At 57.0% G+C, this 18,842-nt stretch overlaps 2 protein-coding genes across 3 annotated transcripts; both read right to left on the bottom strand.

The window, feature by feature from the left end:
* Positions 1-14: 14 nt before the first annotated feature.
* On the bottom strand, positions 15-3,896 carry KCNK7 (potassium two pore domain channel subfamily K member 7). Its single transcript, XM_033119258.1, has 3 exons — positions 2,315-3,896; positions 622-1,020; positions 15-344 (listed from the first exon to the last, which is right to left on the bottom strand). Exons 1-3 carry the CDS (start codon positions 2,631-2,633, stop codon positions 139-141), a joined length of 924 nt encoding a protein of 307 aa, XP_032975149.1. The 5' UTR covers positions 2,634-3,896; the 3' UTR covers positions 15-138.
* Positions 3,897-4,029: 133 nt separating this feature from the next.
* MAP3K11 (mitogen-activated protein kinase kinase kinase 11) lies at positions 4,030-18,833 on the bottom strand. 2 transcript variants are annotated; one of them, XM_033119257.1, is made up of 10 exons: positions 17,622-18,833; positions 13,084-13,264; positions 12,747-12,895; positions 12,466-12,641; positions 12,083-12,326; positions 11,495-11,608; positions 10,719-10,854; positions 10,534-10,625; positions 5,502-5,909; positions 4,030-4,869 (listed from the first exon to the last, which is right to left on the bottom strand). In XM_033119257.1, exons 1-10 carry the CDS (start codon positions 18,355-18,357, stop codon positions 4,556-4,558), a joined length of 2,550 nt encoding a protein of 849 aa, XP_032975148.1. In that variant the 5' UTR covers positions 18,358-18,833; the 3' UTR covers positions 4,030-4,555. The 2 variants fall into 2 exon arrangements, with proteins under 2 accessions (XP_032975148.1, XP_032975147.1); XM_033119256.1 differs by having other exon boundaries at positions 4,031-4,893; positions 17,622-18,832.
* Between the last annotated feature and the right edge of the window lie 9 nt (positions 18,834-18,842).

Genomic DNA, 18,842 nt, shown 5'->3' with positions numbered 1-18,842 from the left:
GGGTTGTTGCCCGTTTTATTTTTTATTAACAGATTATTCCCTGAGGTGCTCACTTCCATCCCTCTCCTCCCATCTCTAGAGGCTTCCTCTTCAGGCGTCTCCACCTGAAAGGAGTTCAGCTCCATCACCTGACACTTGTCAGCAAGCTGGGGCTTGTGCTGGGGCTGTGGTTGAGGGGGGCAGGGTGCTCAAAGACAGTTCGTCCTGGCCTAGGATGCCACCTTGGTCCTCGGTGGTCAAAGGACCACTGGACCCGAAGAACTTCACCATGGCATGGACCTGTGGCAGCTCCGAGAATGTCTCCACAGCCAGCAGCATGGCCAGGAGCCCCAGGAGCAAGTAACCTGGGGGGGAGAGGTTGCTAGGGCAGCTCTTGGGGTGCTGATGATGCTCCCTGCCCACCTCCCAGCCTGGTGACTCACCCTGGCACCTGATGCCACTCACAATTCTCTTAACACTGCTGCCTGGGTTATTTCAACTACAAATACCACACCACACGTTGGGCAGGATCCCTCCCTCTGTGAGGCTCAGCCCCCACCCCCGCCCCACTGGTTTATGGGAGTTGTAGTCCAAGCTCCTCTTCCCTCCTCTCCCCCTGATGCTCCTTGGAGCTGGACTCACTGAGAAGTGCGATCTGGCCAAGATGGTAAAGCGCTGGATGCAGGTTACGGCCGCGACCTGGCAGCAGGTCCCCCAGACCAATGGTGCTGAGCGAGCTGAAGCAGAAGTAGATGGCCTCCAGGAGGCTGCAGTTGCCCTGCAGAACCCACAGAACCAGTGCTGGTAGCAGCACGAAGGTACCAGCTACTAGCAGGCCCAGTCCAGCTGCCTGCAGCAGCGCAGCCCTGGCCGGTGCCAGCTGCCAGCGGACAGCTACCCAGGCAAACGGGCAGCTGAGCAGAGGCAGTAGGCAGTGACGCAGTGTGGCCACAAGTGCTAAGGAGGCTGGCAGCCCCAACGCTGCATAGACCACGCAGAAGGCCTTTCCACCTGCAGATAACGGGGCCATGTGGCCATAACCTGGAGAAGGGAGAGACAGTGGACAATGAGCACCGAGAGTGGAATGCCTGCTGGGGTCCCCACTTCCCCCAACATCGCTTCAGCAGAAGGCTGCCCTCTAGTGTCCGAGATGGCCAGAACCGTGCAGGTCCGTGTTCTGTGGCTCTGCTCACTCAGTGGGGGTCTTGGACAAGTCCCTAAACCCCTGTGGGCTATTCTTATTTTCTGGAAAATGAAAGAAAAGAGACAGTCTGCCCTCAGGCCTCTTTCAACTGGGACAATTCTGAGAACTGCTGTCCTGCCCCAGAGGGAGCCTGGCTTTCTGAGATTCCTCAGCTCTGCCCACTTCCCCTGGGCAGAACATCACCTACTCTTTCGTTCCCCACAGGTGCATCTAGTTATCCTGTGTGCTGGGCCTTGCACTGGAACCCGAGTCTGCTCAGTTCCTGCCATTTGGTGGGGGAGAGAGGAAAGTCAGTCAAGACACTTGACATCAAGAGCTGCAGAAGAGGCAGCATGCATTAGAGAGGGCACTCAAGCCAAAAAAGCATGTGCAAAGGCAGGGAGAACAGGATCAGCTAGTCCAGAGGTTGTAAACTCAAATGCCTAGAGGAGCCAGATGTGAGACAAGAGGGAGGGGTGGGGAGTGGGGTGGACTGGAGCGCATGTGCAGGTCCTGTTCCACTCCAGCCAGTATTTGGCCTTGCAGGGATTCGGGCTCAGTGAAAATAGATTTTTAGATTTTTCCAACAGAAGTTGGAAAACACTTTAAAAAAATATTTAGAGACTTTGCCAGAGAAAATCCCCCCAGGGCTGTGGGTCCCATTACTTTATTTCCTTGGGCCTTCCCACAATGCTTCCTCTGCCAGGAATGCTTTCATCCCTCATTTCTGTGTCTTCTTGCCTTAGCTAACATCTCATCAGGACTTCCTCCCCTAGGAGACTTCCCTTACACTTCCTCTTGAGTTGTGGTCCTAATCTGTACTCCCCGGGTTCACTCCATTTCCCTCCATCCAAGAAGCCATTCCACAATTTGTTCCTTGCCTCACCTCAAGCCCATGGGGTCTCGGCACCTCTCCTGGGTATCAAAGGGTGCCTGGGGGTGGGGCTGGGGAGGTCACACCCTTCCTGGCAGCTGAAGTTGAGGTACCAGTTAGGGTGTGTTGGTGTGGAGAGCCCCAGCTGTGATGTCAGGCCTAATAAGGCCTGAGCTCTGTCTGGCACTTTGGGGCTGGGGGAAGAGCTGCACTCTCAGGGATCCCAGGGAGCCATGGCCTCAGGAACCCCCTCCTGCCCGGCCGCCTGGCGGCCTTACCCGTGGTGGTGAGGATGCTGGTAGTGAAGAGCAGGGCCGAGGGCAGATCCCAGGTCCTGGCCTCGGAGCCATTGCCCAGGCTGGAGACCCCATGGGCCTGGGCTATCAGGGCGGTGCCCAGCAGCTCGTCTAGTACCCCGGGTGGCAGGCAGGCTCTGTACTCCGCCTGGAAAGTGACCAACTCTGCCCTGAGTTTGGCCTGGAGCTGAAGTGCTGGTGGCCCCTCCAGGGCCTGGAACACCACAGCTCCAAGCCCCAGGGCCAGCAGGTGAGCCATGACCAGTAGCCCATATCGAGCCCAGGGCCTTAGACCCCACATGGTGTGCCGCCAGGGAGTCTGAGGTGCTCTGGGAGCTGGCTGCTCCACCGCAGGCACCTGGGAGGGGCTGATGGGTGGGGCTGGGAGGAGGTGCTGTCTGTGTAGGTGGCTGAGAGGGGGAGAAGCCTGGGACACAGCTAGGGTGTGTGGATCCAGGAGAGGAGACAGTTTAGGCTTGAAGGGAGCGGGGTCACTCCTCCCAGTTTCTGGGGCTATTATTGGGCCAATTTCCTGAAGCTGGGGTGGTAAGGGCTGGGTGGAGGAAAGTGAGGCCCAGAGAGGTAAGTGACTGGCTCCAAATCACACTGGTAGTTTTTTCAAGGACACACTCAGTCACGTACTCCATTCATCCCCTCAGCAGGGGCTTGAGGACACAGGTCCCTTCCCTCCTGGTGTTCACGCAAGAAACTTGTTAGCAAGGAAACATGACATGTTCACCTTGTCATTTGCTCCCTGAAGGAAACCTTTGGCTAATGGGAGAGTCCTGTCACTGGGAAGTCTTCTCTGGGAGGGACATTTCAGCCGGGGGATGAAAGGCCAGTCGAGGGAAAGAGCTTGGGTGCGAAAGGTACGGGACTGGCTGTGGGGGGAGAGCAAGGGGTTAAGGATGCAGGACCTGGAAGGCAAGTGTGCCCCAGGGGACCTATGGGGGGTGTTACTGTAGGGGTCCTGGATGGAAAGCACAGTGGGAGAGGAATGTGGGATTCGGGATGGGTCTGGTGCAGACGGGTGTGAGGCAGTTGAGGAGGCACAGAGGGCCCTGGACCCTTTGTGCCCTGCCCTCCCGAGTCCCACACTGCTGAACACTGGCTACACAGTAAACCTGGCTGCCCTGGAGCATGCCGGGGAAGGGAGCGGGGGACGAGGAGCCTGGACTAGGATTCCCATAAACCGTAGAATCCCGTGGCAGTAAGGGAGCTGTGAGTGGAGCCAGGTGGCCGGGTGGGTCACTCCTCCTGTGTCCAGCCCAGGGATAGAGACACACCCAACACACACCCCCAAGACGCTGCCCAGAGAGCTGTGGGTTCCTGAGTTCAGCGGGCTGCCCTGGCTGGGAGTCAGAGGAGGAGTCCCAGGGGAGGTAACATCGCAGCTGGCCCTGAGGATAAGCAGGGACCGTCTGGCAGCAGAATGAATCAGGGTGAAGAGTTGCTTGCAATAGTGGGAAAGGCCTGGCAAGGGTGGGGAGGTAGGTAAGGCCAGTGCGTGTGGGTGCAGGGAGGCTGACAAGGGCCTTCTATGCCCGACTGAGGCCGGTGGACTTGACCCCAGGAGAGGGGTGTGGTGCAAAGCCTAAGCCCAGGCCCATTGTGCTGGGGGCATGAGGCGACCAGGGTCATGTGGTAGGTTGGGTCCCTGGTTACCTCTAAGAAAGGTGACAGGATATGCTTGGGGAGACAGCTTGAGGAGTTTATTTGGCTTCATTGGATCCTGAGGCCGAGGCCCCAACCCTGGCCGGGGCAGCAGGAAGGCACCCAGAGAACCCCAGCCCCAGATGACCCCCCGAGCAGGGCGGTCCAGGCACTAAGCCTTGGGGCGGGGGCCACAGTAGCAGGACTTGGTCAAAAGTGCTGGTGACAGCTGAGGCCAGACCCTCTCCCTCGCACCTCCCCTCCTCCCGGCACTACCCCTGGGGGCAATTCCCTGAGACAGGCTATGGTCCTCCCAACCAGCTGGGTACAGTGTCGGGCCCCAGGGGGGCAGGTAAGTCGGGGGACCCACAGGTTGCAGGTGTGTCGGGGGTGTGCAGGCCCCCCATCCAGTGTGAAGGCTTCCTGTGCAGTGTAGTGTTCCTGACCCCCAAACGGGGCAGGGTCCCTGGGGGAAACCAAGGCAGCTACAGAGGCTTGCCCAGCTCCTGTTCCAGTGTATGCTGTGGCCCCTCTAGGGCAGCTGGAGCGTGGGGGAGCAGCCCAGCCCACTCAAGGCCCTGCCTCCGGCATCCATGGGGCCTGGGCACTTGTGTCTTTGGTCTGCGCCCTGCAGTCCTGAGGGCCCCCCCGGAAGGGGTTGGCAGGTGGAGAGTCCCAGAAGGGGTCCGAGTCTGGGAACAAGGTCCAGGGTGCCCGGCGGGGCGCAGGCTGTGGTGAGGGCAGAGGTGAAGGCCGTGGTCCAGCTGAAACGAAGCTCCACGGGTCGATTCGGCTGCGAAGGGGTGAGGGCCGAGGTCGGCTGATGAGGCCCAGGGGTGGTGAGCGTGGGGTGCCCGGGGTGCCAGGAGCGGAGCGGGATATCCCTGGTGGGGGTGAGACAGTGCTTCCTATGAAGGGTGAGGGAGGGGCACAGGGTCAGGCAGCCACTTATTCCTGGGTGTCCCTGGGAGGCACTGCCCTGCTCTGGGCCTCAGTTTCCCCATCTACACAGTGAGCTACTTGACTCCTAACTTCCATGGTCCCTTATGTTCCATGGTGCATCTGTTTACTATGTAGTGGTTAAAAGTGAGGCCTCTGGAGTAGACAGGCCTGGGCTTGGATCCCAGCTCTGCCACTTACTAGTGGGAGACACGAGTCCTGGCTCTGTGTCTTAAATTTCTTTGTCGATAAGTGAGTCTAACAAGAGCAGCTGGTTCACAGAGTTCTTATGATAAATGAGACAATAGTCTAAAGTACCAGGCCCTGGCACAAGTAAGCAACCAGTAGGAGTCTGCTATCTTAATTATCATTACTTCTGTTTTCTCACCACCGGCCTGGCCGGGCCTCAACCCACCCTGACCACTGGGTGGCTGACCTTAGAACTCCGTTCCCTACATGCATGCTCAGCGTCCCCGTTTGGGGTCCAGCAGGCTACTGTGGACCGAGCCTTACTACCATGCATGTCCCCACCAGCCCCTCCACTCCATCACTGACAAGCATGCAGCTGGCCACTCACCACGCCTCTCTTCCTCGCGCCGGGGGCTCTTGGCTGACGGTTGGCCGGTGGGGACACCCAGCTCCAGCAGCAGGGGCGTGGAGGTGGGCGGGCCTGGAGCATCGGGGCTCAACCGGAGGGTGGGGGCGACAGGTGTCTTGAGGGAGAAGCGGATGAGCGGGGCGGGGGGAGGCTCGGCGGGGGATGGAGTGGGCTGCGGTGCCGGGACCACTGGTGAGGGCTCCCCACGCTCGCGGCCGGGACCCCCGGGCGGCTGCAGGTCACGGCCGAGGCCCAGCGAGGCGAGCAGGGCGGTGCCACGCAACAGCGCGCGCTGGATCAGCTTGGGCGTCCCGGAACCGCTACCGCGTTCTGCCACAGCCGGCCGCCGAGGCTCCTCTGGCTCCGGGCTGGGCCGCGGGGGGTTACCTGGTGGCCGGGGCAGGGCATAGGTTAGGCCATCTTAAGGTAGGGTTCCCTCCGTGGCCTCAGAACAAGGACTGAGTTCTCCCCATACCTTCCCTGACCAGGCCCATGATGCCTCCATCACATACACACATTCTGGCCTTTTAGAGCACAGTGCTGGCCAAGGAACCAGTAGCGGCAAAGCCTGGGAGGCAGCCAGGTGCCCTGGAGCCCAGAGATGGGGAGGTAGGGGCAGGAAAGGGGGTCCACCAGGAGGCAAGCTGAGGCCAGATCACAGTGGGCCGCAGTAGCCTCCATGGCCAGCAGGGAGCATCTGCAAGGCTCCAGGGACAGGACTGGAACTGGTGCCCTATGGCCCTCCTTCCTGGCTGGGCAGAACCTGGCCCCCCTGCCTGCCTGCTCCAGTAGTAGCTTCTCTGGGGCACGCAGGTCAACTCCAATGTACACCATAGTCCCAGAGGCACGCATCACTCTCCCCATTACAGAAATGAGGAAACTGAGGCTCGGGTCAGTTATTTGTGCCAGGTCCCAGTTGAATGATTTAGGGGCATTATGTTGTCTGAGCCTCATGCCGCAGGGGTTCTAGGTTCGGAGAGGTTAAGCGCTGGGCAGCCAGTAAGGGGTGGAGCTGGCCTCACTCCAGGCAGGGCCAACAGAGCCTCTGCTCTCTACCACTTCCCAACCAGGCTCTGCTCTGGATTTCGGGACATTTGTGTCCTACCTGTGGGCCTAGGGAGCCCATCATTGAGGAGGTAGGGGGTGTCTATGGTGGCCTCCCACAAACCCCAATTTTGTCAGGTTCTCCTTGGCTCTAGAATTTGCCATTGCTCTCCACTGCCACTAGATGAAAGTCCAAGCTCCTTGGCTGGGCTTTCAAAGCCCTCCCTGGTCTCGCCCCTACTACCTTCCCCTTCTTCTTTGGGCCAGGCATGGAGTGGGCCTGCCTGGAGTGGGCACTGGGCTGTATGTCAAGAGGAAGAAATGCAAGGCTGGGAAAAATGAACTTCTACGATGAACCAGGACTTGGCTGAGGGGGGTCGCATTCTCAGCCACAACCCACAACCCTTACCTCTTGAGACAGGTCTCTGCATAAAAACTCCCCATAATTTCCAGGTCCTTCCTGACTTGGCTCCTGATTGTTTTTCTAGCTTCATTCACTCATTCATGCAACAATCATCCACTGACCAATGTACTGGAGCTGCACTGGGCTTCACAGACCCAGGAGGACAGCCCACTAAGTCCCAGCCAGGCTTCCTCTTCCTCAGGTCTGGAGCCTCCTGCCTGTGCACACTATTCCCAGCACACCTCTCCCACCCAGCAACACACAGCTCAGATGTCACCTCCTCTGTGAAGCTTGATATTGTGATTTATGATGAGAAACATATTTGGTCTTCCTCTCATTCCTGGTACAGAGCTCCTAAAACCCTTGGAATATTCCAAGTGATAGAGTGATAGAAGTGAAAGGGCTGTCTTTTTTTATTCATAACAAGCCCCTTTTAACAGCACCTGACTTCATATTAATGAGGTGACTTTTGGAAAGCCCCTAGGGATGGGGTCTGGTTGCCAAAGGAACCAACCATGTGATTAGCGGGTGGAACTTTCAGCCCCAGCCCCCTCCAGGAAGGGGAGGGGCTAGAGATTGAGTTCAGTCACCAATGGTCAATGAATTCATCAATCAATCACAGTCACCTAATGAAGCCCCCATAAGAACCTTAGCTGAAGGCGTTTGGAGAACTTCCAGGTTAGTGCACACACCTAAGGGCTGGGAAAGTGGTGTGCTCGGAGAGGGCACTGTCGTCCCCACGCCCCTTCCCGAATCCCCTGCCCTACGCATCTCTTCGATCTGGTTATCCTTCATCTGTATTCTTTATAATGAACTGGTAATCTAGTAAGTAAACTGTTTTCCTGAGTTCTGTGATCTATTCTTGCAAATGATCAAACCTGAGCAGGGGCTGGTGGGAACCTCTGATTTATAGCCAGTCGGTCAGAAGCACGGATGACCACCTAGACTTGTGAATGGGAGCAGTCTTGGGGGACTAAGACCTTAACCTGGGGGGGTCCAGGTAACTAACGCCAGATAGTGTTGGAACTGACCTGAATTGTAGGACACCCAGCTGGTGTTGGAGAATTGGTCAGGGTGGGGCACAATCTCACACACTTGGTGTCAGAAGTCAAGTGAGTTGTGTAGAGAAAATCAAGAGTTTTATTCCTCTTTTAGAAGGCTTCCCAGAATGCCCCCGACCTATGCAGTTACTGCTCATGTTACGCCTTATGCAGCCCTCGCCCCCTTCACTGGGTGCTTCTACTGTACTTATTTATGGGTCTGCCTCATCCTCCAGACTAGGCCCTCTCCACGGTCAGGGCAGTGTTGATCTCTAACACTCTGATGCTTGGCTCATAAAATGCATCGATACATATTTGATGGGAGAATCCATTCTTAGAATCCTTGCAACAACCACATAAGGTGATTGTTTTTACCCCATTTTAAAGGGAAAGAAACTGATTATTTATAATGAGTTTAAAGAGAATGGGAAAAACATGTTTCAGATAGGCAAGAAAAATGGGACAAAGCTAAATGAAGATGGAGGTCAGTACATAAAATGAGAGCGGGAAGAAGTTCCTGCAGTCAATGGCCTGAGAGACTGAGGTTCCGAGAGGTAAGTGACTTGCCCAAGGTAACTGAACAAGGGTTTAATTTGCCTCTAAGTTTCCTGGCACTAAGAGTTGGCAACCCAGCTGTTTAGGAGAAAGCAGCACAACCATTCTTGACCCAGGGATGAAGGTAAACTCACTTCCATAGGGCCTCATAGAGAAGACGTGGCCATGTCGTAGTTACCAGCTCCAGGGCAATTTCTGTCAGTGTAACCTGACTACATCCACCAATATGCAACTCACTGCAACCAGTTCCCCAGGGGCCGGGGCATCCAGGTAGGGATGGGGAATGGGAGATGGGGCTCCTCAGTGGCATGGCTTATGCCTGGGACAATCTCACAGGATCTTCTTTGATTCTCAGCCAGGCTTCTGATTCTGGACGGCTGGGAGGTCACGGTCATGCACTCTCATGGGCCCAAGATGGCGGCTGGAGTGTGGGCTTACACGAGGGGAACCCAGCTCTCAGCTAGCAGCTGAGCTGGGGCAGGTGATGTCCTTTTAGGTAAGGTGGCAAGCTTGAGAAGGATGGGATCAGGTCCTTGGGTCCCTGCCCAATTACTCAGGGAAGGCAAGGCCAAAGGGATCTGCAGAACATTATCAGGCTGCTTCCACCTACACACCTGGGTTGGCAGGACCTCAAGTTCTCCATTGACCCTCTGACCTGGTACATTCTAGAGCAGATGAATCCAAGCAGGCCTCTTTGCCTCCCAAGTCTCAGTTCAATCCCTGCAGCACAGCCAGCTTGGGGCAATGCAGCTGCTGGAGTAGAAAATGGTGCAGCAGATGGGGGCTGAAGGCTCTGCCTCTGGAGTCACCTGGTTCAAATCTCTGCTCTACTGTGTGCCCTACATCAAACCACTCAAACCTCTCTGTGCCTCAGTTTCTTCCTCTATAAAATAGAGCTATTAATAATACCCACCTCATGGCATTGCCTGGCACATAGGAGGGACCCAATAAGTGTTAGCTGCTGTGATTACCACCAAATGTAGCTCAGCTAATGGTGGAGGAGATGTGCTGGGTGGAGTGAGAGGAGAGAGTCTAAACCGTTTCCTGAATAGGACTCTAGCCTGACAACACTAAGCCAGATGCTGCGTTCTGGCTGTGAGAAGCAGGTGTAGCTGGGGGCTCTGAAGAGACCCTTGGGCAAGGGAGGCTGCAACTTTCTAGCCTCTGCCAATGCTGGGCAGTGTTGAGCTGAGCCCTTATCCCTCGGGCCTGGGAGCCTTGCTCTCTGCCTGACTTCCTTGCTTCCCAGGCAGTTTGCATGTGAAAAACCCTTTTCCACATGAAAGCTCCTAAAGAAGCTCACCATGAGCACGGGAGCCAGTCTCTCTGGGTTCAAATCTTGAGCATGCGGCTTTAGGTAGGTTACTGCACCTCTTGGAGCCTGTGTCCTCATCTCTAAAATGGGGATAATAACAGCACCTCCCTCACAGGGTTATTGCTTGGATGGAATGCCAGGCACATAGTAAGTCCTGTTATTACCACAGAGAAAAGAAAAGCCCAGAACTACCCCAGATGAAGTGAGAATGGGCCCTGGATTCCCACCTGCTCAGCTTTCTTATCCCCTTCTCCACCTACAAGCTCCTTAGAAGGGATTCTGAGAAGTACAGTGTGGCAGCCACTTGTCTGTCTACACCCCACATCGGCAGTTTCCTTCTCCTCTATAAGCCCAGCTTCCCCTGTGTCCCAAATGGGGGGGAGGGGTGCCATTCCATCTTCCTTCCTTCCCTGGAGCCTGCTGAGGGCACAGTGGCTGCCACGGGGCCAGGAAAGAGCCCTCTTGCAGGCCAGGCCTGATGGAGGGGGACCAGACTCTGGGCTCCCTGAGGCTTGGGCTGTATCCAGCTCAGTCATGGGCCTAAACGTCAGACCTGGAATCTAGGACTGGCGTTGCTGGGCCTGCTGGCTTCTGGTAGCCTTCCCATAGTACCAACAGCAAGGAGTGCAGCTGAGGGGTGACAAGGTCACTCACCATTAAGTGTTGGGGGTGTGGAAGGAGATCCTAAGGGGGATGAATCATCTGAATCCAGGTACCAGGTGGCTTCGTCCATGCGGGACCTTCTCCTGGTTACAGGATGGGAGGGGAGTTGTGCTTTGTGAATCTCAGGACTGTTGGGAGGCAGATGATGCTGGGTTTGGGGGCACTCAGGCACTCACCTCCCATTCTGGGTTTCCCCAGGCTTGGGGGAACTGGGACCCCAGGCCCAGCATGCTCGCCGCTCTCCATTGCTTGAGTCCTCCTGACGTCGGGGGGACTGGCGGCCCCATGCTTGGCCTGGTTCTGCAGGCTCCACTGTGGAGGGAAACCGATGGAATCTGAGCTGAGGTCAAAAGCCCTGATCCTGTCCTCCCCCATGATGACAGTCAGGCTCCAGTGGCAACGTCTTAGAGGATGGGAACAGGCTGGGCCCCAGTCCATTCCCAAGGTGGGCTTTGGGCCACAGAGAACTGAACAGAATTGGGGCAGGGTAGGTGGGTTTGGGTCCTGGGGCTGGCAATAAGGTGGGGCATCTCATCTAGTCCTTCAGCTGGCATTTGCTGCTTACTGCAAACTGCAGCAAACTGCCTGGGTTTAAATTCTTATTAGCTGTGTAACGTTAGGCAAGTTACTTTTTTCACTTTTCTGATTTACTTAGTAATGATAGTTAACTCACCGAGTTATTGTGAAGAATTAAGTTAATATTAGCATAACATTTAGAAAAATGAGTGGTCACACAATTAGAAAATACTAGTGTTATACAATTATTTGACTTTAAAAAATTAGTAAAAGAAATGCTGCTTGGGGAACTCAGAGGTACCAGTTTAGACTGATAAGAGAGGAAGACTGGAGGCTGGCAGGAAGAGGACTTGGTGCGTGGGATTCACCGCCAAGGATAAAGTTTGACAGACGGATAAGGGTTCAGGGAAGGGTATAGGGAGGCGAGGTTTCTTACACTGGATGGCCCGGAACCGGGGAAAGGTGGGTGAGTCCCCAGCTCCGACCTCGAAGACGTTTCTCCTCCGGTCCAGGCCCGGCGAGGCCTGCACAGTGATGCGGTGTTTGAAGTCTGGGTTTGGGAAGGAAGGAAGGTGCAGGTTTGTGGTGGAGAGCAATGATCCCAACCTGCAAGGGCCGTCGGCCGGCTCGTAGGCAGGGTAGGGACCGGGCCTGACACGGTGGCTATGTGACTGGGGCCAGCCTCTCGGTAAGGAAAGCGGACCGCCTGGGCTCCACCGCCAGAGAAGCGCGGCGGAGTCGGGGATTCCCGGGAGCTAGCCTGCCAGAGGTCCCTCGGCCTTCCCAGAACTTCCAGGAGCCCCGCCCCTCCCGGCCGCAGCCACTCCCAGGCCGGCATGCAAATATTTCCGCCAGAACCCTCCCACAGAAAAAATACTCCTAGTCCCACCCCTTCCAACCTTCAGCTCACGGACCCGCCCACCAACACCCTAAACCAATCCCAGTGCGGCCAGCAAGTACGCTTGACCCCACCCCTCCGTCCACGCAGCCAATGGCGGGCGGCGTGCTGGGGCCCGCCCCTTACCGAGTGGCATGCTGATGCGCTCGCCGCCGTCCCGCGCGCGGAGCTTGCTGCGCTTGAAGGTGCCGCGGCGGCGGCGCACGTGCGGCCGCTCGCGGTCTACCTGCTGCAGCAGCAGCGTCAGCTCGCGTTCAAACACCTCCAGCTCCCACTGAGCCAGCAGGTGCTCGCGCCGCCGCAGCTGCTCTGCCTGTGACCGCTGCTCACGCGCGGCACGGGTCAACTCCTCCTCGCGGCTCAGTAGTTCCTGTGCCCCCGACAGTGAAGGCAGTAGGGTCAGTCCAGTACGGACACTGGCGCCCGCCCCCATTCTCTGCCCAATGGAGACCAGGGAGACAGGTCTTCCCGGCATCTCCTTCCAACCCTGGGACTCTGACTCCTCCCACCTTTTCTTTGGCCCGCAGCTCATCGAAGAGGCCTTGGATCTCACGCTTCCATCCTTCCTGCATGGAATGGAAGGAGTCCCGCGGCATTTCCCGCAGGACCTGCGCCTCTAGCGCCTCCAACTGCTGCAGGATGGAGGCGAAGTCGGGCCTGCGATGGGGGTCCTGCGCCCAGCAGTCTGGGGACACAGTGTGGAGGGGGGACAAAATTAGAAGGGGCCTGTGGGTGGCTGTGTCTAAGGCCAAGGAGCTCTGGCCCTCACCCACCCGTGCCATTCCCTTACCGGCCATGAGCTGTGCGAAGGGCTCCGGGCAGGTGGATGGGATGGGCAGTGTAAGCTTGTTAACAGCCACTCCATAGGCCACAGCAAGACAGTCGATGCCACGGTAGGGCACCTCCCCAGTCAGTAGTTCCCACAGCAGCACTCCAAAGCTGTGGGTGAGACAAAGGGTCTGTGTCCCCTCCTCTACTCACTCATTGCCATTTCACCCCAAAGCAACCAAGAACTAAATGGTTTGGGTCCCTCCCGCTAGGCTCCACCTGTCTGCTCAGCACTAGATTTTTGGCAGCCACCTCTGCCTTCTGCAGCCCCACAGCTAGCCTGTCTACCCAGGCCGCACCTCCAGACATCGCTGCCCTTAGAGAAGGTGGAGGCCTTGATAACTTCTGGAGCCATCCAGGCATAGGTGCCAGCAGCACTCATTTGTGTGGTTTTGTGCCACTCGCGGGCCAGGCCGAAGTCAGTGATCTTCAGGGTCTTGTGCTCCATGTCGTCACCCTCAATGGGCTGCAGCAGCAGAACTGGGGAAGAAGAGGGGCAGGATTGTGGGTGCTCTAAGCTCAGGTGGTAAGGACAAGGGAGGAGCTGGCAGCAAACTGTCATCTGACAGATATCCTGGCTGGGGACTGGGGACACTGAGGTGGTCTTGCCCTGAGGAGCTCATAGCTGGCGTTGGAATAGAATCAGACAAAAATAACAATGCTGGGAAATGCTTACGGAGGGACTACTAGAGACCAGGCATTTTTACACTCAGTTCTAGCACTCACACACACAAAAATCTGCGAGGTAGACATTATTACAGATGAAGAAACTGAGCAAGAAAATGAATTGGCCAACGCCATATATAAATAAAGCAGAGATTCCAACCTAGTCTGTGTGAGTCCAAACCCACTCCTATAACTTTCTCCTAATACTGCATTGAATAGAAACCGGCAATATGGCAGCCTCTCAGGCTTTGTGGCTTTAATTTCAAGAGAAACCCGTGTTTTGTCATTTTGTTGAGACAGGATTGTGAATCAGAACCTCTCTCAGGGTGGGGAGCAGGAGAAAACCCTTTGGAAAGGAGACCCAACAGATAACCACAGGCCCCTGCTGCCTGTATTGCATTGTGGCTAGTGCAGCCACTCCAGCGGAGAGGAAGACTCCAAAGGATAACTATTAATGCAGCTGGATGTTAAGAGAAAGGGGGTGTCTAAGAAAGGGATGGTTCTTGGCCAGAAAGGAGTTTGGGATAAATGTAGGAGTGGATGGTCAGACTTGGCAGGGGCTCATGGCTTTGACCCAAATGGGGCCACCATACAGAGAGGAGAAGCAGCGACTTGCAAATCTCTCATCAGGAAAAAACATGGCTCAAATGAGAGAAGTTTCAGAGGAATAGAAAAAGGACAAAGTCATAGAATTATCAAGGATCTGAAAGGGCCTCTCTCCTTTTCTGGTTATGGATGACCGCACTGTAGAGAAGTGACATCCAAGCCAATTACATTGCTGAACACGTGTCATTTCAGGGCACACCTCTCAGCTCTCCTGCCCAGGTGACAGCACTGTAATGGGGGCAGCACAGTGTACTGGGGGTGGAGTACCAGCAGGCCGCTCGGTAAGGGGCGGGCCCTAGCACCTGACACAGCCCGGTGAGTCAGAGAAGACTTCTCAGAAGAGGTGGCAGAAGTAGGGTATTCACTTTTCCATGCCTAAAACCACAACTGATCCTACTGCTGGCCAAGCTCTTTGGGCCTTGTGGGGGCATCTGGCACTGCTGCCCAACACTTCCCTGCTGTCCTTGGCAGCCGGTGCCTTTGGCTGCTTGTGCTGTTTCCTTCAGGGCCTCCCCCACCCTCAGGCCTTTCGATTCTGGTATTCCTCAGAGCTTGCCTCTCCTCCACCTCAGCCCACTGCCCCCAGGCTGTCTTGGCATCTCCCAGGTGCCAGCCACCCATCGGCATCTCTAGGCCACAAGTCAATTCAGCTGACCACCAGCTGCCCTACCTGATGTCCATACACCCTCAACAACCACCATATCATCCCACTGTGCCTGCCATTTCTCCTAACTCAGAAAATGATCCTGCAATCCACTCCTCTGAGCCAAACTGGGGCTCAGTCGTGAACAGCTGAAAAGCTGAAGATGACAACAAAAGTCACCTCAGAGGATTGTCTTGAATATTACATAAAATCACACTTTTTAAAGCCTCAGCACAGGGTCTGACATCTAGCATGAACATGCTAAATGCCAGTTGTCCTAAAGATTCTGCCGCTCACTAACGTCTCTCTGTAGACCGACTCCATCTATTACAACTTCAAGCTTCGTTACAGTCTCTGGCCTGGCTGCTGGAGGCTCAGAACTGGACCATTTAGTAAACCCCACAGAGCTCATTCCCAAAAACAAATGCAACAGGCCAGGGGCAGGTGGCTGGAATGGGACCGGGCAAAGGGGTCTGTGTGCTGGGGCTGAGGAGGGACTCCTACCTCTTCTGGTGCCAGGACCCACCCAACCTCTTGAAGACCAACCCTTGCTGCTCCCTGTCACATACGAGTATGGTACCTCACAAACTAGTGAAGCACTTTCTGCACCAGCATTTCAGGGTGGGAGGCCAGCCTCCTCTTTTTAGTCAAGTAATTTGAGGCCCAGGTAACTCACCCAAAGTCTTGGGACTTCTTTGTACTGGTGGCCTTTCTGCCACCTCCCACTCCCAGCTCGACCTGACACCTGCAAAGCCTCCTCCTGTCCTCTGCACCCCCCGTTTTTCTCTAAATGCCTTGAATTTGTCCCAAGCCAAGTTGCACTTCTGGTGTCTGATGTAGACCTTTGGGATGGGCAGTCAGGGCCACCCGGAAGAGGGGGCTGGAGAGTCCCTCTCAGTGGCCCCTTAGGGGCTCCCTGGCCTCAGAAAAAAACCTGGCCCCCGGCCCCCTCCCGGGCTAGCCTCTGTGGGCCTCGGGAGTGGCCTAGGCAGCTCACACCTCTTCCGCTTCCTTCCCATGGTCCCTACTTCTCCTTTCTGGGGGCCTGGCCCAGGTCTCCAACTGGGGGGGTCCTTTGGGGGAGAATTGGGGGAGGTCAGGCCCAGGCCGGGCTGGCTGGTCAGTCCTGTGACTCGTGGGCCTGGAGAATTCCCCCTCCTCTCCCTGTCAGGCTTCCTCACAAGGCCCCCATTGTCCAGGAAAATCATGCCATTGTTTCCTGCCTGCGCCCCCCCAGTCCAGGGACATCCCCCCCAATGCCGCAGACAGCACCCCAGGCCTAGAACTTGGGCCTACAAGGTGGGAGGCCAGGCTCAGGAAGGCTGAGGGCACCCTCCCTGCCCTTCACCACCACCCAGACTCTGGGAGGGAAGCAGGGGAACTGGAGGAGAGTAGGGGCGCAATCCCTGGCTCCTTCCTCTCCCACAAACACCCCCCACCCCCAGCTCTTTCCTCCCCTGCAGGCAGCTGGGTTGGGGAGGGAGCAGAGGCTGGAGCAGGGGCAGGAAGCCGGCTCAGGGGCAGCAGGAAACGCAGGAAGCGGTGGGGAGGGTGGGGAGCAGGGGCCTGGGCTATTGTTCCATTTTTTCTGGAAAGAAAACTGGAGGAAAAACAGAAGACGGAGTCCCCTCCCCCTGGGGCCTTCGGGGAATCCCCCTCAGGCTGAGGCAGGGAATGGGGGTCCCTAGATGGCTAGAACCCAGAAATGAGGCTGAGAGGTGGAAACTGCCCCCTATGATAGTGGGTGGGGTGGTTGGCAGACATCCCCCGGCCCCTCCAGTCCTGGCAAGGACTTGGACATCACTGGGTTCTGGTGTTCTGCTCCGCCTAGATCCCTTGTCCATGGTCAGCCCAGGCCAGGAGGCTCAAAATATCCATGCTCCCCTTCCAAGAGCTGCCCAGTCCTCTCCAGTAACTCCACTGGCCCCTCCTGGACTTCCTTTTGCTCTATAGACCGCATCCAGGGCCCCAGAAAGCCCGTATCCCCACTACTGTGGTGGGTCCTGCCTCTTGGCCTTTGCTCTTGTCAGGCCCTGCCTGGCTATCCAACTGGGTGCCTCTCTGAACGCTCACTGCTTTTGGCCTGGTGGGAAGCCTGCCTGTTTTTGGAAGGCCTCTGAAACTGTCACTCCTTGTCTTGGGCCCATGCTGAGCACTGTGTGAGGCCTGAAATGGTTAGAGATGGAGTGCCTCCTTGCTTGAGTCTGCCATAGCTCCACCATGCCCACCCCAAATGCTGATTCCAGGTGAGGCCCTTTTGGTGATCTAACCCTCAAATGTCCACACCCACGCTTGAGGACCCACTGTGTGTTACCATCATACACCAGGGCTTGCCTGGTCCATTAAGCCATTCCCACCCCCCTCCCCTGTTACTCTCTTTATACAGAGTCTGAAACCGAGGCTCTGAATTGAAATAACCACCCAGGGGAGAGGTGGGGCCAAAATTCCAGCCCAGGCCCCAGCCTGGACCACCACAACCACCATGGTGGGGGACTTTCCCTTTGGAGAAGTCTGTTCTGGAGGAGCGGCCCATCACAAGTGGAGGGGAGTGCAGAGAATCAACAGCACAAGTGCGAACTTTAAGGGAGGGGAAGATGAGGAGTGCCAGCATCCAGCGCTCTGCTTCCTTAAGGTGGTAGTCATGGTTAGGCAGGGTACTTATGGCCCACCGGAGAGATCCCAATTTTTTAACTTGGCATCTGTGAGCTGGGGCCAAGGACTTCTTCTGGGGCTGGGGCATGAAGGACTCTGTTTGGTGTCTGGGACTTCTGCTTTGGGGACAGTGGGGATCCCAGTCAATTGGGACTCCCCCGGGGCAAGAGCTCCGGCCTCTAGTAGATCCCCAGGTAGGCTCAGCTGAGAGTAGGCAATATGTGTGTGCTTGGGCCATGCCACCCTCCAACCATGCTCCCCTCAACTCACTGTTGTTGGACTTGAGGTCTCTGTGGATGACGGGCACCAGGGCCTCACAGTGCAGGTAATGCATCCCACGGGCAATTTGCACAGCCCAGTTGACCAGCACGTGGGGGGGCACACGCCGCCCAGCCAGGGCACGGCTGAGGGGCCCACCAGCTGCATACTCCATCACGAGGCACAGATTGGGCTCCTCCAGGCACACGGCCTTGAGGGCGATGATGTTGGGGTGTGCCAGCATGGCGAAAAGCCGGGCTTCCTGGCGCACGCTCTCAGCTGTCACGCTGATGTCCTCATCGGGGTCCTGTCGAGCTGCCTTTACGGCCACCAGCTCACCTCGCCAACTTCCTCGGTAGACCTTGCCGAAGCCACCAATGCCTATCACCTCTTCCAGCCGCAGCTCCTGGAAGCTGGCCACCTCGCAGGGGGGCGGGCCGCCCCGAGACACATAGTTGGATGGAAAGATGCCTACCTGGCCGCCCACCTGGCCCGCCCACCAGCCCTCATCGCCTGAGATAGCTGCATCCCGGGACAGCACCTCCACACGGTCGCCCTTCCGCAGGGCCAGCTCGTCTTTCCCATTGGGCTCGTAGTCAAACAAGGCTGTCCACACAGGGTTGGCATAAGCCGCTGCTTTCGGGGACCCCTCTGGCCAGCCTCCGCTGCTGCCCCCGCCGCCCCCACTGCCACCGCTGTTCCATGACCCCAGTGGGCTCTTGAGGAAGAGGTTCTTCAAGGGCTCCATGGCTGGGAGCCGGCGTTGGGGTGTGTGGGGGACCTTCCCTGGGTGCCCCTGGTCCCCACCCCTGCTGGCTGGCGAGCCCTAGTCCCAGAATCTGGGCATCCGGGCCTTGGTCCTCAGCCCCAGACCCACGCCTCTCTGGGGAGCCAGGAGTGTGGCTTCCTGGCCCGCTGCATCTCCAGCTTCTAGAGGAGGGCCACCCAGGGCAGTGTGGTCAGGCTCGGGGGATGGGACCCCGAGGTCTCCGGTGTCTCACCATTGCCAGTTCGGAAGGGCCGGGGTGTGCCTCAGTCCCGGATCAGTCTTGGGAGCCTGGCTCCAGCACCCGCCAAATGTAAGGTGGGGCCAGAGAGGGGCAGCGCCTGGACTTCGGTTGGGTCTTTTTGCGCAGGGCTGGCTGAAGTGTCCTTAGTTGGGTCGAGCCGCCCCTTCCAGGCCCAGCTCCCTTGGCCCGACCGCTCCAACCCCCGTTCCCTTCTTCCTCCTCC

Source organism: Rhinolophus ferrumequinum, chromosome 11 (genome assembly GCF_004115265.2).
Source record: "Rhinolophus ferrumequinum isolate MPI-CBG mRhiFer1 chromosome 11, mRhiFer1_v1.p, whole genome shotgun sequence".
NCBI lineage: Eukaryota > Metazoa > Chordata > Mammalia > Chiroptera > Rhinolophidae > Rhinolophus > Rhinolophus ferrumequinum.
The sequence above is the reverse complement of the archived record's forward strand: the minus strand, read 5'-3'. Positions and strand labels throughout refer to the sequence as shown.

Excerpts from the sequence above, each read along its gene's own strand:
- MAP3K11 (XM_033119256.1), bottom strand. The coding sequence starts at position 18,357 with ATGGAGCCCTTGAAGAACCTCTTCCTCAAGAGCCCACTGGGGTCATGG. Across the intron at positions 12,896-13,083 it reads AAGGGCAGCGATGTCTGGAG|CTTTGGAGTGCTGCTGTGGG; the intron begins GTGCGGCCTGGG and ends TCTCACCCACAG. Across the intron at positions 10,626-10,718 it reads GGGGAAACCCAGAATGGGAG|GAGAAGGTCCCGCATGGACG; the intron begins GTGAGTGCCTGA and ends TCCTGTAACCAG.
- KCNK7 (XM_033119258.1), bottom strand. The coding sequence starts at position 2,633 with ATGTGGGGTCTAAGGCCCTGGGCTCGATATGGGCTACTGGTCATGGCT. Across the intron at positions 1,021-2,314 it reads CAGCATCCTCACCACCACGG|GTTATGGCCACATGGCCCCG; the intron begins GTAAGGCCGCCA and ends TCCCTTCTCCAG. Across the intron at positions 345-621 it reads TGGCCAGATCGCACTTCTCA|GTTACTTGCTCCTGGGGCTC; the intron begins GTGAGTCCAGCT and ends TCTCCCCCCCAG.